This window comes from Schistocerca piceifrons, chromosome 1 (genome assembly GCF_021461385.2).
Source record: "Schistocerca piceifrons isolate TAMUIC-IGC-003096 chromosome 1, iqSchPice1.1, whole genome shotgun sequence".
Lineage (NCBI taxonomy): Eukaryota > Metazoa > Arthropoda > Insecta > Orthoptera > Acrididae > Schistocerca > Schistocerca piceifrons.
This window is the reverse complement of record NC_060138.1, coordinates 673,473,450-673,501,331: the sequence shown is the minus strand read 5'-3', so window position 1 is coordinate 673,501,331 and position 27,882 is coordinate 673,473,450. Positions and strand designations below refer to the sequence as shown.

The 27,882-nt window shown below is 42.0% G+C and overlaps 1 protein-coding gene across 1 annotated transcript in view; it reads right to left on the bottom strand.

The window, feature by feature from the left end:
• Window positions 1-27,882, bottom strand: part of LOC124709078 (dnaJ homolog subfamily B member 12) — a 128,115-nt gene that overhangs the window by 89,146 nt on the left and 11,087 nt on the right. The window contains exon 2 of the mRNA XM_047240729.1: window positions 15,486-15,563. Coding sequence (XP_047096685.1) covers window positions 15,486-15,563 — 78 coding nt within the window. The remainder of the gene's footprint in view (window positions 1-15,485; window positions 15,564-27,882) is intronic.

The window sequence follows — 27,882 nt, the reverse complement described above, 5'->3', positions numbered from 1 at the left end:
CACCCGTCACCGACAAGGAGTGGGCGGCATCCATGAACGACAGGTCAGAATCCGGTTGTGAATTCGGGTATGGGACCTCCGGTGACACCAGAGGCTCTTTGTCCCGGGACTTATGTTTCTTCTTCTTTTCATGCTGAGGTCGAGGAGGGCTGTGTGGCATAAAGGAGCCAGCTGCAGCAAGATCAGGAACAGAAAGAGACCGGGCGACCTGGGGGCCAACAGACTGCGGCTCTCGCAGTCGTCGCGTGGCAGCAGACCTTTGGCCTGGAAGGTGCCAGGAAGGGGCATCCCGGGAGAGGCGCCCTTGACCGGCAGACGCCGAAGGAGTGGGACACTTCTCCAGCTGGGGAGGGGGAGCGCAGTACCCAGAGGAGAAGGTGTGGGAGCCTCAGGGGAGGGGGGGAGGAGAGGGGTCCGGGATGGGGGTAAGGAAGGGGTGAAGACGTGTATACTTCTTATGGGCCTCTGTGTAGGTTAAACGATTGAGGGACTTATACTTCTGTATCTTCTTTTCCTTCTTATATACTGGGCAATCTGACAATTTACACACACAGGAGGGGGAACACAGGGACTCCTCTCATGGAGTGGACATCCACAGTCACCACAGAGAGGGGCCTGTGAACAGTGGGAAGACGTGTCCAAAACGCAAGCACTTAAAACACCTCATAGGAGGTGGGATGTACGGATTCACATCACATCGATAAACCATAATCTTAACTTTCTCAGGGAGGGTATCTGCTTCAAAGGCCAGGATAAAGGCACCAGTATCAATGCGATTGTCTTTAGGACCCTTCTGAACACGCCGAACAAAGTGAACACCCCGCCGTCCAAGATTGTCCCGAAGTTCCTCATCAGTTTGAAGGATGAGGTCCCTGTGAAAAATCACACCTTGAACCATATTTAGAGACTGCTGGGGGGGGGGGGGGGGCGGGGGGTAATGGACACAGGAATTTTGCCAAGATGGGTACAGGCACGAAGGGCCGCAGATTGGGCAGCTGAAGCAGTTTTGATCAGCAACGAACCCGACCGCATCTTGCTCAGGGAGTCCACTTCGCCAAACTTGTCTTCAATGTGTTCCACAAAGAATAAAGGTTTGTTATTGGTGAAAGTATCTCCATCAGTCCTGGTGCAAACTAGATAACGGGGGAAAGGTTTCGCCCTAGCCGACGGGCCTGACCCTCTTCCCAGGGGGTAGCCATGGAAGGGAAGGCCGAAGGGGCAAGAGAAGCAGCACTTGAAGAATCAGTTCCATGCAGAGAGACGGCCGCAGAAGAATGGCCAGAGTTCTAGACACGTATGCGTTTCATTCGCATAGCGTCCGACCTGATACCACCCACTCCGATCAGGGGCTCTCCTCATGGGCGCCACCCAGCCACAGCAAGGGCCGTCTGGCATGGCGGCCATTGCCGGGAGCTCCGATGCTCCAGGATGACGAGCAACCACTCCAAGGCATGCATGAGGAGGTCACAGCTCAGGTATCAGAAGTGTGATCCCTGCGTGTTCAGGGGGCTCAACCAAAAGGGTACATAGCGACCCCACCACATGGGCTGGCTACCGTGCTGGCTATGCACCCTAGCATCAGACAATGGCATGAAAGAAAAGATGAAATGTACTAGGAGGGCGCACGTCGGAGACACTAGGTAAGGTGCTCTTCCCCAAATGGCTCACACTACAGAGGAGAAATTTTGTAATGGAGGTCAAACCCCAGAGGGGGACCAGGGAATGCCAAAAGGAGGAGATGATTACGCAACAAAGCCGAATTGTAAAACAAACAGAACCAGGAGGATAGCGGGGGCCAACACAAGCAAGGACACCAAGAGAGGGAGAGGAGAGGGCGAGGGGAAAGGAGCAAGGAGGGGAAGGGGAAGGGGAAGGAAATGCAGCCCTCGAGAGAAAGAAGGCTGCAATAGCTCGGGGCCCCATGCTCGCCACGCACATATCCACAAAAGAGTTGTGGACCCCCTGGGGGGTATCTCAATAATGCCTTAAGTAGAACATGAGGGATATTCTTCACACTAAAAATGTCTTCTGGATGGTTATGAGCAACACACAACTGGATCATCAGATAAAAAGTCAAGTTTCAGTCATCTTTTTAAGTAGCTAATAAGCTGTTCTATACCCTCTAGAGATAGTATATTCCTCCAAGGCAATACCTCAATGATCAGTTTGCAAAGATTATCTGACAGTTTTTATACAATCGAGTGAAGACCTGATACGTAACTTCAAAATTTTCTATGAGTCCGGTTTAGATTGTTTTCCAGAGTATTTAACACAACAATGAAATTCCATTTTTGTCCAAATGAAAACATATTTGTACTCTGGACATTTTCATTTGAACTCTGGACACCTAACAGTAAACACTTTTTAAGTTGCTCTTTCTCATCTCAAATTCCATGTGATTAATAATGCTTTTCTTAGATGCCAAGTAATAAACTTTGATCCTGGTCTTTATACTTATGCAGTGATGAAACCATTTACACATTTAAGATTTTTATACAGAATTAGGCAATTTTACTATGAGGTTTCCTCTTATAAATATCACTGGATATAACTGTTGCATCAAATAAGGCTTAACCTTCGAACCTGCGCGTTTTCACACGAAAATGTGAAGATTTTCTAACAACTGGTATTTATACACAGTAGCCAGCAGACTTAATCTTATTACGTACAGTGCAATCTGCACAGAGGAACTTCAACATGCTATGCCAAAATAATCATGACAGGTCATGGGGTAGACATGTCTGACGTACCTTCCCACTAATAGCAACATTTTTCCCAAGGCATCTATTTCAAGTTAGTGATCTTAGGAATAATACATAGTAGTAATTCCCCTTAAAATGTCTTTGCACACAGTCTCTTCCAAATTTCACGAGCAACTGAGCAGTTACTTTTGCAAATGTTTAATATAATTATTTGATAAGTTTGGAAAACATTAGGTAAACCCTTTTAGAGAACAAAAGGCACTTTTCCCCATGGCTAAGATAAAATTTACATTTTAGATCATCACTTACAAAAGATGTTTTATAAAACCTTTAATTGTGTACTATGGTACTTTTGTGAAAGGTATATGTACACATATCAAAAAAAGTTTTACATCACCCTTGTCCCCAGAAATCCTGAAGACAGACGTTGACTGTCGAAATTCTATCACAGACACAGTTCCTTTGACTGTTCAGAGATGTCACTAAACCCGCCCAAAGATGTAAACAACCATGCATGAGCAGCACCTATTAGACAGAGGGGGTCTGACAACCCATCAGTTCCACTCATTCCACCAAGGAGGTGGTACACAGCTCGTGTTGTCTGTAGTTCAACCATGCCAAGATGGTCAATACCGTGGTTCGATCACATCCGCATTGTTACTTTTTGCCAGGAAGGGCTCACAACAAGGGAAGAGTCCAGGTGTCTCTGAGTGAACCAAAGCAATGTTGTTCGGACATGGAGGAGATACAGAGAGACAGGAGTGGGTGACAGCTACCTACGAATTATGGTTCTGAGGAACCCTGACAGCAACGCCACCATGTTGAATAATTCTTCTTGTGCATCCGCAGGACGTCATAATATGACTCAAACTGTGCGCAATAGGCTGCATGATGCTAAACTTCACTCCCGACGTCCATGGTGAGGTCCATCTTTGCAACCACAACACCATGCAGGGGGCACAGATGCCAAATGGACCACTCAGGATTGGCACCAAATTCTCTTCATTGATGGGTGTCGCGTATCCTTAAACCAGACAATCGTCCGAGACCTGTCTGGAGGCAACCTGGTCAGGCTGAATGCCTTAGACACGCCGTCCACCTAGTGCAGCAAGGTGGAGGTTCCCATCTGTTTTGGGGTGGCTTTATGTGGGGCTATCGTACGCTGCTGGTGGTCATGGAAGGTGCCGTAATGGCTGTACGATAAGTGAATGCCATCCTCCGACCGATAGTGCAATCGTATCGGCATCATATTGGCAAGGCATTGGTCTTCATGGACAATTTGCCACCCATCATGCACATCTTGTGAATGACTTCCTTCAGGATAATGACGTCGCCCTACTACAGTGGCCAGCATGTTTTTCGTGAACCCTATAGCACTTGTAACAGATTGAAAAGGGCTGTTTATGCCAACCATTCTGAGGGATCTACACCTGATCGCCATTGAGGACTGGGACAATCTAGACCAACAGTGCCTTGATGAACTTGTGGATAGTACACCATGACAAATACAGGCATGCATCAATACAAGAGGATGTGCTACAGGGCATTAGAGGTACTTGTGTGTACAGCAATCTGGACCACCACCTCTGAAGGTCTCGCTGTATGGTGGTACGACATGCAATGTGTGGTTTTCATGAGCAATAAAAAGGGCAGAAATGATGTTTATGTTGATCTCTCTTCCAATTTTCTGTACAGGTTCTGGAATTCTCGGAATCCAGGTGATACAAAACTTTTTTGATGTGTGTAGAAGGCAGAATGTGGCCTTAACTTTTAAAAATGATTTGTCAAAAATCTTTAACAGTTCAATATGGGCTTAAACATTTGGTTCAGTAGGTAATTTTTTCATTCTGTACACATAATAGTCTTGCAATACTGTAAAATATAGCAACATGGTGTCTGGCACTACGTCTGAAAAACAGTGCACATTCCATGTACTTCTGCATTGTGAATGCTTTAGCGTGAGACAGTGTTGTGTCCCAGTTAAATGTCACCTTTACAGTTAGCCCATTTTTCAAATGATTGAACTATAAGGCGTAGCAGTTCCCAGTTTTGTTCTTCATGTGATCTACAAGGATTGTACCCTGAGAGTCCCTAAACCCAGTGATAACCAACTGACAAAATCATCTTTATTTTCTTTAGCACACACACATTCATTGGACTTTGCATTGTTCTGACTGCTGTTTCAACTGTGATGGGTATTTTGTAAACAGGAACAAACTTGGCGCAGTTGTGTACATTTTGTGCACTTGCTCCCAGCTTTCCTTACTCAAATCAGACCCAATTTGCAGTTGATTTATCACTTTATACTGTTTGTACTGTGAGAGAAATGTTTGAAGCATTTGAACTGCTCAGCAACTGTGAAATAAGAAGTATGATTTAGTTTTTGAGAGTGAGGACAGCTACTGCCAGACATGAGACATACAGCCTCAAAACAAAAAGTGACAGTACAGTACATAAACATTTAAGTAATTCAAGGACATGCTAGACTATGTTCATGATTAAAACATGACAGACACCTTTCTGTAATCAAAAACTGATATGTACACACAACTGAGGCAAAAAAATTAATGGAGACGAATGATTCATGATTTCCACATTTTCGGTATCAGTGCTTTAGAGAATCATTTTTCAAAACTTGCAGTTTAGCAAACTGTGTCTGACTTGGCTAACTAAGCTACTTTCTCTTGGCTAACTAAGCTACTTTCTCAAGGCAGATTGGGAGAATGGGCAGTGCTCTGAAAATTTCTGACCCAACAGAAACAGAAATGAATGAGGTGAACTTCTGGACCATACTGTCACAAGGGATGAGACCTTGGTGTCTGGCCTAACAACAGAAACAAAGCAGCCATCAATCGAATGGTGACACACAAATTCTCCAACAAAAGGAAATGTGATGAGGTAATTTCACCACACAAGATAATGGCAATTTTGTTTTGGCACAGCACTGATTTTCTATATAGTCTATACCACAAGGGATAACAAATTCAGGTGCTTTCTGTATGACCTTAGGCACACTATACAGAATAAGAATGTTTTCTTGTGTCATTTGGAGTTTTGTCGCTGCACGACAATTTATGTTCTGCTGATTAAACATAATGGTTAGTAACATGCTTTGGATGTGAACAAATGGATCACATACCATTCAACCTGCACCTTGCACTGAGCGATCACCAACTGTACTGCTGCCTCACGGGAGTTTCTCACTGGTCAGCAGTTTTAACTCCAATGAAGAAGTGAAAAAAGCAACTGCATATTGGTTGTATTCATCTGCAGCTGATGTCCTCAATGTGGGCATAACAAAATTAGTAGAATCTGTTGATAAATGTTTAAATAACAGAGGAAATCATAAAGAAAAATTGTCTAAGGAGTGAAGAGTGAAATAAAAAATAGGTTACTGCATCTTTACTAGTTTTGTTTTTATTGAAAAAAGGGCCTCCTTTAAAATATTATCTGCAAACATGACTAAACACTATGTTCAAACATTCTTTTGTAGTATTAAAGCCTATCACCAACCTACAAAGCAGACACTCCTCTGTGTTTGTTCTAATTTGCAAAAAGAGTTCTCGTAGTACGAAAACAATGCTATTCCTTAATTTATTTCACATTCATTCAGAAATACTATCTCAACAAATTCATCATTCTGATATCTATGTTCTCTAATTGTATGATTTTCTTTCTAGCACATGACACTACAGCTAGTTCAGTACACCAGTACTGTGAAAGCACATTTTCTTATTATGGAGCTACAGTTTTTATTTAATTATCATATGGTACCCATCATTTGTGTGAATTTTGCATACATTATCAATATCAGGTAGATAAAGGTCATGGGCTTAGGACTACTCTACTTCCAGAAAATACTAGTGAAATGCAGATAGTGAAAATTCATAATACTGTTATCTCACTTAGCACAAATATTCAAGGCCAACAAGAGGCACCAAGGCTGAATATTATGTCAAATTAAACAGTTATTTCAGCTATTATCATAATACACTCCTGGAAATTGAAATAAGAACACCGTGAATTCATTGTCCCAGGAAGGGGAAACTTTATTGACACATTCCTGGGGTCAGATACATCACATGATCACACTGACAGAACCACAGGCACATAGACACAGGCAACAAAGCATGCACAATGCCGGCACTAGTACAGTGTATATCCACCTTTCGCAGCAATGCAGGCTGCTATTCTCCCATGGAGACGATCGTAGAGATGTTGGATGTAGTCCTGTGGAACGGCTTGCCATGCCATTTCCACCTGGCGCCTCAGTTGGACCAGCGTTCGTGCTGGACGTGCAGACCGCGTGAGGCGACGCTTCATCCAGTCCCAAACATGCTCAATGGGGGACAGATCCGGAGATCTTGCTGGCCAGGGTAGTTGACTTACACCTTCTAGAGCACGTTGGGTGGCACGGGATACATGCGGACGTGCATGTCCTGTTGGAACAGCAAGTTCCCTTGCCGGTCTAGGAATGGTAGAACGATGGGTTCGATGACGGTTTGGATGTACCGTGCACTATTCAGTGTCCCCTCGACGATCACCAGTGGTGTACGGCCAGTGTAGGAGATCGCTCCCCACACCATGATGCCGGGTGTTGGCCCTGTGTGCCTCGGTCGTATGCAGTCCTGATTGTGGCGCTCACCTGCACGGTGCCAAACACGCATACGACCATCATTGGCGACTCTCATCGCTGAAGACGACACGTCTCCATTCGTCCCTCCATTCACGCCTGTCGCGACACCACTGGAGGCGGGCTGCACGATGTTGGGGCGTGAGCGGAAGACGGCCTAACGGTGTGCGGGACCGTAGCCCAGCTTCATGGAGACGGTTGCGAATGGTCCTCGCCGATACCCCAGTAGCAACAGTGTCCCTAATTTGCTGGGAAGTGGCGGTGCGGTCCCCTACGGCACTGCGTAGGATCCTACGGTCTTGGCGTGCATCCGTGCGTCGTTGCGGTCCGGTCCCAGGTTGACGGGCACGTGCACCTTCCACCGACCACTGGCGACAACATCGATGTACTGTGGAGACCTCACGCCCCACATGTTGAGCAATTCGGCGGTACGTCCACCCGGCCTCCCGCATGCCCACTATACGCCCTCGCTCAAAGTCCGTCAACTGCACATACGGTTCACGTCCACGCTGTCGCGGCATGCTACTAGTGTTAAAGACTGCGATGGAGCTCCGTATGCCACGGCAAACTGGCTGACACTGACGGCAGCGGTGCACAAATGCTGCGCAGCTAGCGCCATTCGACGGTCAACACCGCGGTTCCTGGTGTGTCCGCTGTGCCGTGCGTGTGATCATTGCTTGTACAGCCCTCTCGCAGTGTCCGGAGCAAGTATGGTGGGTCTGACACACCGGTGTCAATGTGTTCTTTTTTCCATTTCCAGGAGTGTAGATCATATTCATTGTGACACTTTTCATTTTTTTGTGACACCTTTCATTCACAAATTTCTACAGGTATCTTGTTGAAAAACTCCAATTCTTTTTTGCCAAGTATGTCATTCTTGTTCTAAGCAACACTGATGCAGACAAAAACTGATAAAGTGTTAGAATAGCAACTACATAGTACCCGTCATTATCAGCAGTCAAGGATACTAGTTTCAAAGTTCCAGTGAGACCATTGACAGAAAATGTATATGAGTGCAATGGAAAGGATATTGAAGTTAAGGTAACCTGCTGCTTAGTATGGACCTTTAACGACTATAACGTGGACATCTCAGAACACTAAATCACATTTTTCTGTGAAACGCCATTTCATACGTGATATGTGCCACTGTCGCTGAAACCTGCACATTCCATGAAAGCTCAAACACCTCTAAATTCAGCATCAGTTGTTGAAACTATAAAAGAATGGTATCTAAATGCTAATGTTGCAAATATTGTAACTGAGAGTGCTGCTAACATGAAAGCTGTTGCCAAGTGCATTACTGGAGTTCAGGATTTAACATGTTGCACTTAGTTCCCTATATCTTGTTGTGAAGTGATCAAACAAGTTACAGTATACTCTATGTTTCTAAACTACACAAAATAAGAGATAGCTGCATGATCTTTTTAATCAAGAAGCTTGACAAAGAAGAACATATTGTTTGCAGCAGAAATTGGGCCAGCCATAGCACAATTTCATTCAGGAGGTGGAAACATGATAAAACAACACTTTCATAATGTTTTCTTTTATTTATGACTATAGAAAGAGTATCGCTGTTCCCAGCGAACCTTTCCAAAACACTGTGAAAACACTGAATGCTACTGAGTGGAAGTTGGTACCACATTTTCTCTCCATTTCACCTTTCCAACTGCTGATAGCTGAAATGATGTCTTGGACAAACTTTCATAATTAGGGTGATTCACATGATTAAAGCACTGCATGCGGCATATTGTTTTCATGATAATCTGTCTTGCGACCCTGTTGATAAACAGCAGTGTATAGTGTAAAACATGGCACTGACCACATTACTGGATCCAAACCTTAGATGTTTAAGGTTTGGGAACAATGAAAAGGTGAAAGCACATTTGAACTCAAGCAGCCGATTGTATGCCCATTATGACAATAAGTTTTTCAAACTAGCTCATCATTTCTTCAACTGAAAAATAAATAGCATTCCTTTAAAAGTGCTTTGCCATTCTGCAGTGTTTTTACTGAGGTCCGAAAGCATAAGGAGCAAAATATTACAACTACTTATATACTCACTGAGGTCCAGTGCTAAATGGAGGATTCTGTACTGTAAACAATTAAAACTGACAACAACATGTATCCTTCCTAGCAAAGAAAAACATGTCTTTGTCTAGGTCTATAACAGCATGACAAATATTTTCTACTAACTAAGCCAAACAGTCTGTCTGAAAGTTTACTTGTACGGTAATGGTGTCTAAGCCCCATGCATCGCTTACCAATTTTTGTATTGTTTTAACATCTTTCTTTCTTTTCCATTGTTCTAAATACGTGTAACAGGATGTACTTGGATGTTTCTAATTAGAACACAACAGCAGTTATGATTTTTGCTTAAATTTATTACCTTGCTGTTTTAATGGTGCCAGACATATTTCACTTGATTACTAAAGACCATAATGATCCACCAGAAGGGTTGGTAATATGCTATTCAATACCTTTCAAACAGTGGAAAAACCTAATACACGAGCACAAAGTCCCCAACTTTTATCGCATTTGGCAACAAGATGCAAACATTCGTATGAAAGAATGAAGACAACAAATCAGAAATTGAATGCTTTGTAAACAAGATATAACCGAACTATACTGAATCTTAATTGAAACTTCTAGAGTAAACTGTGGTAAAATCCATCATGGAGTTAAAACCAATAAACTCTATCACCAACAACTGTAACTTATTTGGTATTTTGGCTGCATATGTAGCAACACTAGATAGCAAATAACACGGTTCGGCTCACAGGAAGACAATTCTTGTTTCAATTATATAAAACAATTTAAGCCATTGTTACCTTCATGTATCATCTCTGTTTCATGTAAATACGAGTGCCTGTTTGTTTCAGGAACAGCCTGTCCTTCAAGAGCTGTCTGTGTGCAAGATAGGGACCACTTCTTAACATCAAATGCCATGCTGTATTATACAGAAAGTAGATTGTTGGTCTGTCACAGAGTTTTTGGTGTTCAGTATTTCTATAGCCACTTTGCCCTGTTAATTGAAAAATAAATTGTTTCCAGAGCTGTTACTCTGTCCCCACAAGCTCCATTCACTCAAGTTTTAAGCTGTGCAGCAGTCCAGCACTTCAAATGAAACAACTTTACAATAGCACAAAACTGTTTCTATATTCCACATTAGTAGTTACAATGACTACTCCAGATGGTTATCAGCAGTTAACTGCCTGACACGGTATGACTACACGAATCATACGTATAAACGATATCATTTAAGTACCCCCCCCCCCTTTTCCCCACCACCACCTCACAGAAATTTACCAGTCTTATCAAATAATCCTCACAGCTATATCCTAGATTACACAATCGTATAAAACACTCATATGCCTATTTGCCAATATGTACCAGTATGTAGAAATACTAACTCTCAATCTGCAACATTTGGTGTTAGGTGGCATTATCTAGGTTTAATTTCAAAAGAAAGAAAACATTATTATGTACATATAAACTAATAATCTACCACAGAAGATATTCTATAAGTATATCTATCTGGGATGTATGGTCAGTATTTAAATGCTGACTGGCTATATGTAGAACTTATAAGTGGGTTCTTGTATTAACAGCAAGCCTGGAAGCAGTCCATTTTACTCTAAATGCACAAGATGGGTACACTCTAATTGATGAGATTGCTTATGATAGTTTGATGTCTCTTTGACACAGCCCAAGAAACAATAATCAGCAATGTGCAATATGAAAACTTCAAGGATGGTAACATTTTAAAAGGATAGCATGTGCTAGAAAGATGACTTATCTGCAAGCAGTAATAATTTTAGAAGACATTCAAAACCTTTCTGGTTTAAAACTAAAGAGTCACTTGGAAGTTAATCCTGTGGCATGTTTTAGGTCTCTCTGTTTTGGTTTTCAAAAGATTTTTGAAGTCAAAGATGATGGTGCAGGATTTCTTTCAGACTAAATGGAAAAATAAGGACCTTCTGTTTTTGCATATCAGGCGCACAAACTAATAGTTTGAGAAATTGAAGGCTTATAGACTTACTGCCATTGCAAATATAGTTTGAAGGGAGTGTGTCTGCTAAAAAGGATGAGAATAAGAGGTAAAGGCTAACACTGACACCACATTAAACTTTTGTGCATTTGACTTTGTGGATGGCATCTTCAAGGTGGTAAGATGGGTGATGGCAGTTTGCTTTCTGGCACCTGCTGATGGGATACTGACTCCACGCAGACATGTCCCAGCTTGGAGAAGCAAGGCACACCTTCGATAACTTTGAGAGGATTTCGGATCCTGTCTATCAGATTGGAACTGAACTGTTAAATACGGATGTTGTTACAGTGCACGTAATGTCATTTATGTACGAATTCAGATCTTATGAAGTGTTATATTTTTGTATCTTAAGGAGCAATGTAATCAGATTTAATATGGATCTCTGTCTATTAATTGATAGGAAGTTAAAATATATAAGAGTTTTATGATCTCCAACACAGGTACAGCTGAAATGGAGAAGAAGTCCTTGATAAGAGGAACTGCAACATTATTCTGGACATTAAATGAAGAACCAGCAGTTCAAAACTGGAAGGTAACTGCAATCGTTATCAAAAAATACTATATCACTAAAAGGAAAACAGTTTAATTTATCCTCTGAATAAAAAACAGTTGAATGTTTAAAATGTACCTTCTGAGCATATTAACAATTTTCTTTCTTCTGTCAACAATCTTAACTAATTCAAGTGTTCATGAGATCAGTTTACAGTACACTGAACTGTGGTTTATTAAAGACACACAGTGTGTCATCTTGTACTCACATAGGTTTTGTGAGTACTTTTCTTTTACTCTGGTTATTTTTTGTTAGAATCTTTACCAACTGACTTGGATGCCAACTAGGTATCTGTCTATAGAGTATTGTAGCATCCATTTGCTGCCCAGAATCAATCACCCATACGATTGAATAAGTGCACTATTATCACCAGCAGGTCTGCATTCTTCAAGAACTAATGTATAAGGCTCACCTGAATGGACGACTTGAAAAGAAAAAGTTATCTCCACCTGATTCCAGTGGCATTTGCTGCCGCCTGCTTTTCCATTCACTGAAGGTCATCCTCACCACAAGATTTGACTCAACCTGACCACTTCCTGCACTAAACTAATATAGTATAACAATATTTAAATAAATAAATGTTATAAACATTCAGTCTAACTCACATCAGACCATGAACAATAAATATAAATAAAGGTTTGTAACAATATTGTGAAAATAAAAGTTGCTACTTACCATGTAGCGGAGATGCTGAGACACAGATAGGCACAATAAAAAGACTGTCACAATACCAGCTTTACACACACACACACACACACACACACACACACACACACACACACACACAGCCTCTGGCACTAAAGCCACACAGCGAGCAACAGCAGCAGAGTGGCAACTGGGTGGGGGTAAGGAGGATGCTGGGGGTGGGAGGGGGAGGGATAGTGTGGTAGGGATGGGTTACAGTGAAGTACAACCATGAGGTGGAGAGAGGGTAGGGCAGCTATGTGCAGTTGGAAGGTACACAGAGGGCAGGGGAGAGGGGAGAGTGTTGCGGAAAAGGAGAGAAGTAAAAAGACTGTGTGCATTGGTGGAATGAGGGCTGTGTAATGCTGGAATGGGAACAGGGAAGGGGCTGGATGAGTGAGAAAAATGACTAACGCAGTTTGAGGCCAGGAGGGATACGGGAACGTAAGATATATTGCAGGGAGAGTTCCCATCTGTGCAATGTAGAAAAGCTGGTGTTGGTGGGAAGGGTCCATACGGCACAGGCTGAGAAGCAATCATTGAAATGGAGTATGTTGTGTTGGGCAGTGTGCTCAGCAACAGGTTGGTCCACTTGTTTCTTGGCCACAATTTGTTGATGGCCAACAGCTTGTTGGTTGTCATACCCACATAGAATGCAGCAGAATGATTGCAGCTTAGCTTGAAGATTACATGGCAGGTAGCCCTGCTGTCTCACAGGTAGCCCTGCCTTTTATGGGACAGGTGATGTTTGTGACTGAACTGGAGTAGGTGGTGGTGGGAGGATGTATGGGACAGGTCTTGCATCCAGGTCTATTACAGGTATATTAACCGTGAGGGTAGGGGTTAGGAGTAGGGGTTGTGTAGGGATGGACGAGGACATTGTGTAGGTTCGGTGGAGGGCGGAATACCGTTGTGAGAGGGGTGGTAAGGATAGTAGGCAGGACATTCCTCATCTCAGGGCACATGAGGTACATGAAACACTGGCGGAGAATGTAATACAGTTGCTCCAGTCCTGGATGGTACTGAGTTACGAGAGGAATGCACCTCTGTGACCGGATAGTGAGACTTTGGGTGGATGTGGGAGACTGGAAAGATAAGGTGTGGGAGATTTGTTTTTGTGCGAGCTTGTGAGGATAATAACAATCTGTTAAGGCCTTAGTGAGAATCTCGGCATATTTCGAGAGGGACAGCTCATCACTACAGATGCTGTGCTGGTTACTTGTGCCTACTGAGAGAATCTTTGCCCTCGTAGACCAACGCCTTCAGCCTATTACCCAGAACCTTCCATTATATATAAAAGATACCAACCATTACCTCCACCGACTATCCACAGTTCCTGTCCTTTTACCAAATGGTGCACTACTCGTCCCTATTGATGCCACCTCCCTTTACACTAACATCTCTAATGCCCATTGCCTTACCGCCATTAATCACTGCCTTTCCCATCGCCCGATGAATTAGAAACCAACCACCTCCTTCCTAGTCACCATGCCCAAGTATATCCTCACCCACAATTACTTCTCTTTTGAAGGCATTACCTTGTAGGTAATGCCGGGGTATGGCTATGAGCACCCACACGGCTCCATTCTATGCAAACCTATTCATGGGCCATCTACAGGAATCCTTCCTGAACACCCAGAATCCTAAACCCCTCACCTGGTCCAGATTCATTTATCACATCTTTGAGATCTGAATCGAGGATGAGGACACCCTATTCACATTCCTCCAGAACCTCAACAGCTTCTCCCCTATTTGCTTCACCTGGCCCTAATCAATCCAACAGTGTTGACCTCCTCCTGAAAGATGGCTGCATCAGTATCTCTGCCCGTATCAAACCTACTAACCACATGAAATACCTCCACTTTGACAGCTGCCACCCGTTCCACACCAAGAAGTCCCATCCATACAGCCTAGCTGCCCATGGTCACCGCATCTCCAGTGACGAGCAGTCCCTCTCGAAATATACCGAAGGTTTCCCTGGCACCTTCACAGACTGTAATTATCTTCCCAACCTTGTACAAAAATAAATCTCCTGTGCCTTATCTTTCCAGTCTACCACAACCTCAGTAGTTAAAGAAATATCTGGCAAAAATAGTAATGTAGTCATTAAATAAATACACAAGTATGACAAGATACATGATATTTATGCTGCATTCATTTGCTGCATTGTTGTGGAGACTGCAATTTTCTGACAGGCATTTGAACAATGAAAAGATATAAAAATGTAATAAATCAAGAGTTAAAATAAATACAGATACACAGCTGTCAGGGATGGATACCTATAGTGCAATGCTATCATCTGAGATATCATTTCTTGAAATCCTGTGAAGTGTTTAAAAGTTGTTAATCCAAAGGTTCATGGTGCACATGTTCAGTCACTGTAAAACACTGCCTTGTGTAGTTTTAAAGACGACTGTCTCCTAAAGGCATATTTTGAAGTCAAACTATAACATGAATAGTAATTAATACAACTGAGGTATCAGCTTCTCTACCTTAATTTCATCAGATGATCTCATTTGCGACAACGTTGAGAGATCACCAGGACACTGATGTGCTTTTAAAAGAGCACCCTGTCTTGATTACATTTTTTAAATTTTTTACCACATTTGATTCTCATCTGGATAATCTTCAAACACGAATGGCAGCTACAAAGGGCAGCCACTGTAAAAAGCGGGTTGTCAATTAATACAATACCAACCGGCAAACTGTTTTCCACAGTAGCAGTCCTTCAGGCCTAAAAATGATCCTTACATGAATCAAAATTGGCAAAAACACCTTTTGATTCATGTGGCCTACTCCACAAGATGAATTCACCATCAATCAGTTAACATATAATTTATAAAATAAGAAATGAAAGCTCATAATTACCTGTATTCTTGCGTTTTCTGGGAGCTTCTTCTTGTTCATGGGAATTTGGTGGTGTCGCATTGATCTGCTGTAATAAATCTGTGCAGAAACAACAAAGAGAACAGCATTAAGAAACTAAGCTAATGTGCAATGCAACTACAAAGATTCACTTTAACAACATCACAACAATTTTGTTTTCAAATAGAGAACAAATTAAATAACACTCCTCAAATGTGTAGTTCTGCTCAGCTGTGAACTCCAGGACAGATTAATTTATAGCCCAGTGATTTCATTAGCTTAACATTAGGCACCACAGTAATAGGTAAGTAACGCACTTTCAAAATACCCACCAGATTAAAACAGAGTAAAAGATCTTCTAATGAACCCAGAAGTTTGCAGAGGGGGGGAGAGAGGGGGGAGAGAGGGGGGGGAGGGGGGGAGGGGGGGAGAGAGGGGGGAGAAGGGGGAGAGAGGGGGGAGAGAGGGGGGGAGAGGGGGGGGGAGAGGGAGAGAGAGAGAGAGAGAGAGAGAGAGAGAGAGAGAGAGAGAGAGAGAGAGAGAGAGGGGGGGGGGGGAGAGAGAGAGAGAGAGAGAGAGAGAGAGAGAGAGAGAGAGAGAGAGAGAGAGAGAGCGCATGCGCACTCCCACCCGTGCATGTTGGTGTGCGCTGTCTACTTTGGAAGAAGGCTTTTTGGTCGAAAGCTTACTTATTTAGCAGTCTTTTTATTGTGTGTACCTGCAACTCAACATTTCCCTTTCATAATATTGTCATTATTCCACTCTGGATTTTCCACTGTTTAAAAAATTGTGTGAACATTTTACACACTTCACTTTCTTCAAACTTTCTTTCCAAGAAAACTACGAGTCCTTCATTAGCTACTCAAAATCACTTTATTTTCAACAGTTAGACATCAATAGCACGCAAATGCATTACATCCGATCAGACATTCACAACACATCACTCTCACCGCTACAACCATCTTCCCCTAGCAAAAATAAGGGAAGGCTATAAGACACCCACAACATTAACATGTGTGAGACTAATCCATTAAGAAATGCAATTCAGACATACTATATTTCATGAATAATGCAGAAAAAGTTTAACGACTATCATTCAAGTATCAGAATGTTTACTCCTTTCATATAGCTCCTATTTGATGAGAATTGTAGGACTCCCCTTTATGGGTTAAAGGTGCACTACACAAAGGAAGCAGCTGCGCAGTACCAGAGTACTTGCATCAACCCAAGTTTGTTTGCATGGCCATCCTCTGCAGCAAACACAGAACTATTTGTTTTGTAAATAAAACCACTGTTTCTTACTGCAACTAATTTGTTTTTCCCAGATGTGTTTGCCATTTTCTCACTCTAACATATCTTCAGTGGGATCTAGGATGCTACAGTTTTGTTATTTTTAGATTATCAAACAGTTCACATCACATTTTTTTGTGTAAATAGGTACTTACTTAAAGTTTGTTGGCATCTGTGTTTCCTCTCATCTGGTCAGGATACTGAAATAAAGTGCTAGTGCGACCTCTAACTAAATGAGAGGAAATGCAGATGCCAACAAACTGTAAGTCAGTATTTATTTACATAAAAAATGTGGCATGAACTGTGTGATAATCCAAAAATAACAAAACTGTATCGTTCTAGATCCCACTGAGATGCGTTAGAGTAAGAGGAAGGCGAATTTCATCTGGGAAAAATAAATTACAGTTGCAGCAAGCAAAGACATTTTACTTGCCTTAAGTTTATTGTTGGATATTTTCACCATTGCTGGCTATTTTCACCGCCCATCTGCTTCCACTGTGACAGTTTAAGAATCACTCAAAGAAAGTTCATGCTCAGTAGTGTGGAAATACCTTGAGCATGCAATTTAGTTGGAAATAATTAAACCATGGAGTATGACTGAGACGTCTATGTAGTCATTGTAGGAGGTATGGATAGACAAGTCTTGTGAAATAGTACCGAACATGTTTTCCGAAAACTTTCTTGAGCATACAGTTCAAAAGCCTACAAACAATGGAAATATAAAAGACCTTGTAGCTACCAACAGACCTGACCTTATCGACAGTGTCAGTACAGAGACAAGGATTAGAGTTCATTATCATAGCAACAATGGTTACTAAAGTTAATAAATCCATAAAGAAGATTAGGAGCACATTTTTGCTAGAAAGAGCAGATAAGCAGTTGTTAGCATTCCACTCAGACAATGAAGGGACATTTTGTTCCAATGTAACAAATGTAGAGGACTTATGGGGAAGGTTTAAAGTGTTTGTAAATCATACTCTGGAGAAGTACGTGCTGAGTACAGAAGGAAAAGATCCACCATGGTTTAATAACAAAATCTGGAGAACGCTGAGGTAGCAGAGACTGTTGCACACACTGTTCAAAAAAGAACACACAAATTACAATAGTCAAAAGGTAGCACAAATCCGTGCACGTGTAAAAAGATCAATGTATGACGCATACCATAACGTCCACCATCGTACCTCAACAAAAGATCTTGCCCAGAACCTGAGAAAATTCTGGTCCTACGTAAAATCACCAAGTGGATCAAAGTCTTCTATCCAGTCATTCGACCAGTCTAGTGTGGTAATTTAAAAAGGTAAGACCAAATTTTAGAAATGATTCACGCAGAATGACTAGTCATATGGTAAAAAGAGAAAGAAAGTGTTGTTGTCAGGTAGTTCCCATGGAAGAGGTGTTGGCCAACTTTTGCAGGATGAACTAGGATTAGAATACTAGGTCACCAATTTTTTTTAAACCTAGTGCTGGTCTGGAGCAGGTGACAGAGGATTTAGGACCACTTTGCAAAGATTTCACTAGGCAAGGCACTGTGGTTACAGAGAGTGGGTCAGGTAATAGTACTAACAGAGATCCTGGGTACAGTACAGAGTGTGATCCGGCAAAGAATGCATGGGCATCGAAGCATACTAGTGTTGACTTTGTTCTTTGGCACCATGACCGACCTCATTTGAACTCTTCTGTCACGAGAGTTAATCAGGAGTTGGAACGGCTGCTTATGTCGGGTGCAGGGTCACACATTGGTGTGGTTCCTGTTGATTCTCTCAATAGGTGGGATTATACTAGGCATGGCCTTCACCTCAACAGGAAAGGAAAGGGTAAACTGGCTGGGAAAACAACAGGAAAGTTGAAGGGTGGAGGCACTGTCATCAGGGATAAAATACCAGTGGTTATAGGGTTCAGAAAAGACCCTTTTTAGGGTAGAAAGGACAGGAAGAAGCCAAATTTTAAGAAAATTTAAGACTGAGACAAACCTTCAGTTTGAGAAAGAAACCAAAAAACATAATTCTAGCTTATTACATCAGCATAAATAGCTATTGGTTAAGAATTTTCAACAACTAGCAGATATTTTAACTCTACCCAATTTTAACTCGGTCAATATTAAGTGTCAGCTATCTTTATTGCATCAAAATATTTGAGGGCTGAGAAATAAAATTAATGAATTAATTATCTGCATAGATTAATTAGAGTCCTCAAACCCAGCTGACATAATCTGCCTGTCTGACGATCATGTGACCACTGGTATAGAACTTTTGTGTGTTACAGGATTTAGTTCAGCATCTCACTTTTGTAGAGCAGAAATGGAGAAAGGAGGAGTTGCCACATTCATCAGGAACTGTCATAAATTTAAGAACATAGACATTCATAAATTTTGCTTAGAACATCATATGGAAGCATGCGCAACAGAAAAAGAATTTCACAAAAAATCCTTCATAATATTAAGTGTATTCAAGCACCTGCAGGTAACTTTAATCTGTTCATAAACCACCTTGAAGCAGTACTGGTCCATTTAACAACCAAAAACAAAGAAATAGGGGTTGCTAGTGATTTCAATGTAGATTTCCTAAAGACTCTCCCAATAAGAACTTATTTGAGTTAGTAACACTATCATTCAACTTAATTACTGCTATAAAGTTCCCCACTAGGGTAGCCAATTGCTCACAAACAGCCATTGATAATATCTTCATAGAAAAGTCCAATGAACAAAATTATATTACAAAACCAATAGTCAACGACCTCTCAGACCATGACATGCAGTTACTTCTGTTAAATGTTAATACTGAACAGTATATAAAATCTGTTAACTCTGAGCTCAAGAGGGTAATCAATAAGCCAAAAATTGATTATTTTAGGACACTTCTCAGAGACATTAACTGGACTGATGTTTACAGTACTCATGGCATGAATGAAAAATATAATACTTTTGCTAATAAAGTGCTTACCTTATTTGAACACTGTTTTCCCCCAAAATTAACCAAGGTTAGAGTAAAGTCTACAAAGAAGCCATGGATTACTCAAGGAATAGGGGTATCTTGTAAAACAAAAAGAAAACTGTATCTGTAAATCCGAAACAGTTCTGATGTTGATGCTATAGCACATTACAAGAAATACTGCAAAATATTAAAGACTGTAATACGAACATCAAAGCAAATATATTACAAGGAAAAGATAGTCCTATCAGATAACAAAATAAAGACAATATGGGACATAGTGAAGGAGGAGACTGGTGGAACCAGACATGAAGAGGGACAAATAGCATTAAGAGTAAATGATACATTGGTGACAAGTGTATAGTGTTGCAGAACTTTTCAACAAACATTTTATAACTGTTATTTAAAAGATGGGGTTTTCAGGTTCTGTAGCTGCTGCTATGGAATACTTCAGACCAGACATTTCAAGTAACTTCCATAATATGAAGTTTACCCTCACTACCCCAGCAGAAATAATGTCCATCATGAAATCTTTAAAATCAAAAACATCTAGTAGGTGTGATGAAATATCAACGAAGTTAATTAAGGAATGTAATTCTCAGTTAAGTAACATATTAAGCTATCTGTGTAACCAGTCGTTAATCAGTGGAATATTTCCTAAATGATTGAAATATGCTGAAGATAAGCCACTGTTTAAGAAGGGAGATAAAGAAATAGCATCAAATTTCTGTCCAATTTCACTTTTGCCAGCATTCTCAAAATTTTTAGAAAAAGTAATGTACAATCAGCTTTATAACCATCTTATCTCAAATAACATACTTTCAAAGTTGCAGTTCGGATTTGTAAAGGGTTCTCATATTGAGAAGGCTATCTACACTTACAGTGAAAATGTGCTTAATTCATTAGAGGAAAAACTGCAAGCAACTGATATATTTTGTCATCTGTCAAAGGCATTTGAGTGTGTAAATCACAATATCCATTCAAGTAAATTACAAAATTGTAGTGTAACAGGAAATGCTGCAAAATGGTTCAAATCTTATATATCTGGCAGGAAACAAAGGGTCTTATTAGGAAAGAGACATGTATTATGCTATCAGGCATCATCCAACTGGGAACTAATTACATGTGGGTTCCCACAAGGTTCCATTTTAGGGCCCTTACTTTTTCTTGTGTATACGAATGACCTTTCATCAGTAACATTACCAGAGGCAAAGTTCGTTTTGTTTGCCGATGATACAAACATTGCAAAAAATAGCAACTCAAGTGTAGTCTTAAAAAGATCGGCTAATAAAACATTTGTTGACATTAATCACTGGTTCCTATACAATTCTTTGTCACTAAACTTTGAAAAAACACACTACATTCAGTTCAGAACTCGTAAGGAGTGTCCCATGAGTATATGCCTAAAATACGATGACAAGCAGATAGAAGAAGTGGACAGTGTTAAGTTCTTGGAATTACAGCTTGATAATAAATTCAACTGAGAGGAGCACACCACAGAACTGCTGAAGCGTGTTAGCAAATTTCTATTTGCAATGCGAATTGTGTCAGACAAATGAGATATAAAAATGAAAAAGCTGGCATATTACACTTACTTTCATTCCATAATGTCATATGGGATTATTTTTTGGGGTAATTCATCAAACCAAGCTAAAGTTTTCCAGGGACAAAAACGTGCAGTAAGAGTTATATGTGGTGTGAACTCAAGAACATCCTGCAGAAGCCTGTTTAGGGAACTAGCGATACTAACTTCTGCTTCCCAATATACACTCCTGGAAATTGAAATAAGAACACCGTGAATTCATTGTCCCAGGAAGGGGAAACTTTATTGACACATTCCTGGGGTCAGATACATCACATGATCACACTGACAGAACCACAGGCACATAGACACAGGCAACAAAGCATGCACAATGCCGGCACTAGTACAGTGTATATCCACCTTTCGCAGCAATGCAGGCTGCTATTCTCCCATGGAGACGATCGTAGAGATGCTGGATGTAGTCCTGTGGAACGGCTTGCCATGCCATTTCCACCTGGCGCCTCAGTTGGACCAGCGTTCGTGCTGGACATGCAAACCGCGTGAGACGACGCTTCATCCAGTCCCAAACATGCTCAATGGGGGACAGATCCGGAGATCTTGCTGGCCAGGGTAGTTGACTTACACCTTCTAGAGCACGTTGGGTGGCACGGGATACATGCGGACGTGCATTGTCCTGTTGGAACAGCAAGTTCCCTTGCCGGTCTAGGAATGGTAGAACGATGGGTTCGATGACAGTTTGGATGTACCGTGCACTATTCAGTGTCCCCTCGACGATCACCAGTGGTGTAAGGCCAGTGTAGGAGATCGCTCCCCACACCATGATGCCGGGTGTTGGCCCTGTGTGCCTCAGTCGTATGCAGTCCTGATTGTGGCGCTCACCTGCACGGCGCCAAACACGCATACGACCATCATTGGCACCAAGGCAGAAGCGACTCATCGCTGAAGACGACACGTCTCCATTCGTCCCTCCATTCACGCCTGTCGCGACACCACTGGAGGCGGGCTGCACGATGTTGGGGCGTGAGCGGAAGACGGCCTAACGGTGTGCGGGACCATAGCCCAGCTTCATGGAGACGGTTGCGAATGGTCCTCGCCGATACCCCAGGAGCAACAGTGTCCCTAATTTGCTGGGAAGTGGCGGTGCGGTCCCCTACGGCACTGCGTAGGATCCTACGGTCTTGGCGTGCATCCGTGCGTCGTTGCGGTCCGGTCCCAGGTCGACGGGCACGTGCACCTTCCGCCGACCACTGGCGACAACATCGATGTACTGTGGAGACCTCACGCCCCACGTGTTGAGCAATTCGGCGGTACGTCCATCCGGCCTCCCGCATGCCCACTATACGCCCTCGCTCAAAGTCTGTCAACTGCACATACGGTTCATGTCCACGCTGTCGCGGCATGCTACCAGTGTTAAAGACTGCGGTGGAGCTCCGTATGCCACGGCAAACTGGCTGACACTGACGGCGGCGGTACACAAATGCTGCGCAGCTAGCGCCATTCGACCGCCAACACCGCGGTTCCTGGTGTGTCCGCTGTGCCGTGCGTGTGATCATTGCTTGTACAGCCCTCTCGCAGTGTCCGGAGCAAGTATGGTGGGTCTGACACACCGGTGTCAATGTGTTCTTTTTTCCATTTCCAGGAGTGTATTTATTCCTTAATGAAATTTGTCATTAAAAATATATCACTTTTTCAAACCAACAGCTCAATTCATGGAATAAATACTAGAAATAAGAATAATCTTCACAAGGATTTAAAGTCACTTAGTCTTGTACAACAAGGTGTGCATTATTCAGGAACACACATTTTCAATAACTTGCCAGCAGCCATAAAAAGCTTAATAACCAATGAAATTCCATTTAAGAGAAGCCTAAAGGATTTATTGGTGGCCAACTCCTCCTACTCCATTGATGAATTTCTCAGTAGAACCAACAGATTTTTACTTTTACACACACACACACACTTCTGTACAATTTCAGTGCAGTAATGTGTGTAAATAAGTATTCTAGCAGTTCTATTGCATGTTTATCACCTCATAAATAAAAAAAACCTTTTAGTTTTAAATTCAGTGCATTAGTGTTTGTAAAATGATTCTTTCATATAGTATTCATTAAAAAAAATGACAATCAGCCACTTGGGAACAGTGGAAGGTACATGAGCTTATTTGTTCCAGTTGTAAATATTTGCCATGTATTATTGTTTTTCTGACATGTTCCACATCCTGGAGGACCTCCTCACTATGGATCAATTGGAATGAAAGTCAATCTAATCTAATAGCAGTTTGACCATCGCACAAACTCCCTTAGGGTGGAAATAATAACAAGCATCCCTAGTATAGATAAGCACCAGAAAGAGTTTAAAAAAATAAATCATCAGCTCCAGATAGAATTCCAATTTGGTTTTCCTGAGAGTACTCCAAGACTTCAGCCCCTTACTCAGCTTGCATTTATCGCAAATCTCTCACTCAGTACAAAGTCCCAAGCAACTGGAAAAGTGACTTCTGTACATAAGAAGGGTAAAAGAATGGACCCACAAAATTACAGACCAATATTCTTAACATTGATTTGCCACAGAATTCTAGAACACAGACTGTGTTCGAATATAAAAAATTTGCTAGAGACCGAAAAGCTTAGGTTCACGAATCAGCACGCCTTTAGAAAGTACTGATCGTGTGGAACTCAGATTGCCTTTTTCCCCACATGATCTACTGTGAACTACGGATGAAGGGCAACAGATAGATTCTGTATTCCTAGGTTTCCAAAAATCATTTGATACAGTGCCCCACTGCAGTCTGTGAATTCCTAGAGGGAAGAAGACATTCCTTTCACAAAACACTCGTGAGAAAATTTAGAGATCTGACATTTGAAGCAGCTGCAGAACAATTCTACTGCCATCAACATACATATCGCATAAGGACTATGAAGATAAAACAAGAGAAATCAGGACCGGTGCAGAGGCATACAAACAGTCAATTTTCTCTTATTCTAAATGAGAGTAGGAAAGGTGGTCTGTGAAGTATGTAAGTAGATGTGTATGTTCTCCTTATGGTTGTGATTGGCTGCTCGTCAACTTCTGATATATCTGGCACTATTCCATACATTTAGCATTATCTCTAGAATTTTCCTCTGATAATTATCTGTCTCCAACTGTTTAAAGTTGCTGTCATCTTCACCTAAAAGCTAGAACTGCTAAGTGAAAAGTTTCAAGTAACGTAACTGCTACACTATTTAGGACGTCTGTAAGTTAAACATTCACTTACCCATTAGCATGTACATGCACACATACTTTAAAGGTAAAAACAGCTCTATCATCATCAGCAAATCAAAGTTAGCATTAGCTAAACACTGATTTCACAAGAAATGAAACATGACAGATCAAACAACCTTCAGTTACGAGGTGCATTCAAGTTCTAAGGCCTCCGATATTTTTTCTCCAGACTGGAAAGAGATAGAAACATTCGCATTGTTTTATAAATGAGGCCGCGTTCATTGTCAATACGTCCCAGAGATGGCAACACCCTACGGCAGATGTAATTTTACCGCCAGCGGAGAGAATGAGAACTGTTTTAAATACTTAAAATGGCGACGTTTTCCTTACTTGAACAGCATGCAATCATTCGTTTTTTGAATTTGCGTGGTGTGAAACCAATTGAAATTCATCGACAGTTGAAGGAGACATGTGGTGATGGAGTTATGGATGTGTTGAAAGTGCGTTCGTGGGTGCGACAGTTTAATGAAGGCAGAACATCGTGTGACAACAAACCGAAACAACCTCGGGCTCGCACAAGCCGGTCTGGCGACATGATCGAGAAAGTGGAGAGAATTGTTTTGGGGGATCGCCGAATGACTGTTGAACAGATCGCCTCCAGAGTTGGCATTTCTGTGGGTTCTGTGCACACAATCCTGCATGACGACCTGAAAATGCGAAAAGTGTCATCCAGGTGGGTGCCACGAATGCTGACGGACGACCACATGGCTGCCCGTGTGGCATGTTGCCAAGCAATGTTGGCGCGCAACGACAGCATGAATGGGACTTTCTTTTCATCGGTTGTGACCTATGGATGAGACGTGGATGCCATTTTTCAATCCAGAAACAAAGCGCCAGTCAGCTCAATGGAAGCACACAGATTCACCGCTACCAAAAAAATTTCGGGTAACTGCCAGTGCTGAAAAAATGATGGTGTCCATGTTCTGGGACAGCGAGGGCGTAATCCTTACCCATTGCATTCCAAAGGGCACTACGGTAACAGGTGCATCCTACAAAAATGTTTTGAAGAACAAATTCCTTCCTGCACTGCAACAGAAACGTCCGGGAAGGGCTGCGCGTGTGCTGTTTCACCAAGACAACGCACCCGCACATCGAGCTAACGTTACGCAACAGTTTCTTCGTGATAACAACTTTGAAGTGATTCCTCATGCTGCCTACTCACCTGGCCTGGCTCCTAGTGACTTTTGGCTTTTTCCAACAATGAAAGACACTCTCCGTGGCCGCACATTCACCAGCCATGCTGCTATTGCCTCAGCAATTTTCCGGTGGTCAAAAAAGACTCCTAAAGAAGCCTTCGCCGCTGCCATGGAATCATGGCGTCATCGTTGTGAAAAATGTGTACGTCTGCAGGGCGATTACGTTGAGAAGTAATGCCAGTTTCATCGATTTCAGGTGAGTAGTTAATTAGAAAAAAAATCAGAGGCCTTAGAACTTGAATGCACCTCGTACAATGAAAAGCAAATGGGAGATTTCATGTCAAGTTTTATTTCTTTCTTTCTTTGCAAAATGAAAAACTCTTCCTTATTCTTATGTCCAACTTTGTTTTAAAAGTCGTTTTCCAAATTTGAGACTGTATAATAGTAGTTTTCTTCGCCCCCCCCCCCCCCCAAGCTCAATTCATGCAACATGTTAGACAATCACTAAGGAAATCTCTCTCCAAGTAACACACCACACGGACAATTTCTCTGAGGATGACCACCACCACCACCACCACCACCACCACCACCCATCACAGTCCACTTCCATTCAATTTCTATCCTGTAGATGGTTGGGCCACATGGCCACATATTATGCAGATGTATTCTACACCAGCTGGGCAGCAATGAAAGTGTGCAACGAACAGCTATCTACATACAAGAATAGCCACTACGAAACTATGGCAAACTCTACTAACCATTCTGCAGAGCAGAACACCAATTATTTTAAGAGATGCTTCAGTATCCAAGCCATTTGAGTCCTCAGCACCATCACCTCATAACTATGAATGTGAGAAATGTTCATCTGGCATATTGTTTATTCACACTACCTTCCTCAACTTTTCCTCCTATATCAATTCCCACACCACTCTTCTCAAACCCAATCTTTTACTTTATGTCTGGTTCATGAACAGCAGCTTTTGAGTTCACATTATTACGCCCTTTGCGGGCCACCCGTTTTCCCTTATTCACACCTCCCATTATCCTCTAACTCCTTCCTTGTACCACACATCTTATCCCTCTCAACTGCTGCGCACTTTTCCTCTTCCTGACCCCCAACACTTGCAACAGTCTGAGGAAACTCTTAAATCAATATCACCATAGTAGGAGATTGTAGCATGTTGTGCTGGTCTGTGCTGTTATGTTCTCTACGTGCAATCCATCAGTTAGCTACAGGTGCTTGGGGTGTCTTTCAGATTTTAGTTTCTATCCTGTGGAATTTTCTTGCCTTTTTTTTTACCAGTATACCTATTAGCAAACAAACTTTGCAACCATACTGAAATCCACAAGTTCCAGCAGACTACTTTACTCTCACAAGCACATTTCTTGAAAATTTAACATACAGCATGCAGCATAACACACGAAGTGGCTACTTTGAACCCTTTACACACCTTCTCGCACAAATTACAATGTCAGATGAATACCAAATAAACCAACACAGGGCCATTCAGGGGGAATGGTGGACCCTGCCACGAGCTCTGATGTACGCAGCACAGTGTAGTGGTTAGCATCACTGGCTGGTTTGCTGCAGGTCACTAGTTCAAACTGGCCAACAAAAATTATTTGTTATTTAGTGTCTGTTGTTTCTGAAAGCTTCTAGAAATATCTCATGTTTGTAATGTCTGTATATTCTGAAATATGTCATGCTCACGTAAACAGAAGCATTCTGAAATATTCAGTGTGTGTATAAATAGCAGCACTCTCGAGCAAAGAGTTCAGTTCTATTCTGGGTATATGTTGGCGTTTGTAGTTCAGTTCTAAGTGTTGTACACACACCAAAAAAAGTTCTGCATCACCTCGGTTCTGAGAGTTCCGGAACCCGTACACAAAATTGCAATAGAGATCAACATAAATATCATTTCTGCCCTTTCTATTGCTAATGAAAACCACACATTGCATGTTGTACCACCATACGGCGAGACCTTCAGAGGTAGTGGTCCAGATTCCTGTACACACCGGTACCTCCAATACCCAGTAGCTCACCCTCTTTCATTGATGCCTGTCTCCATTCGTCGTGGCATACTATCCACAAGTTCATCAAGATACTGTTGGTCAAGATTGTCCCACTCACCGGCAATTCAGTGTAGATCCCTCAGAGTGGTTGGTGGGTCACGTCACCCATAAACAGCCTTTTTGAATCTATCCCAGGCATGTTTGATAGGGTTCATGCCTGAAGAACA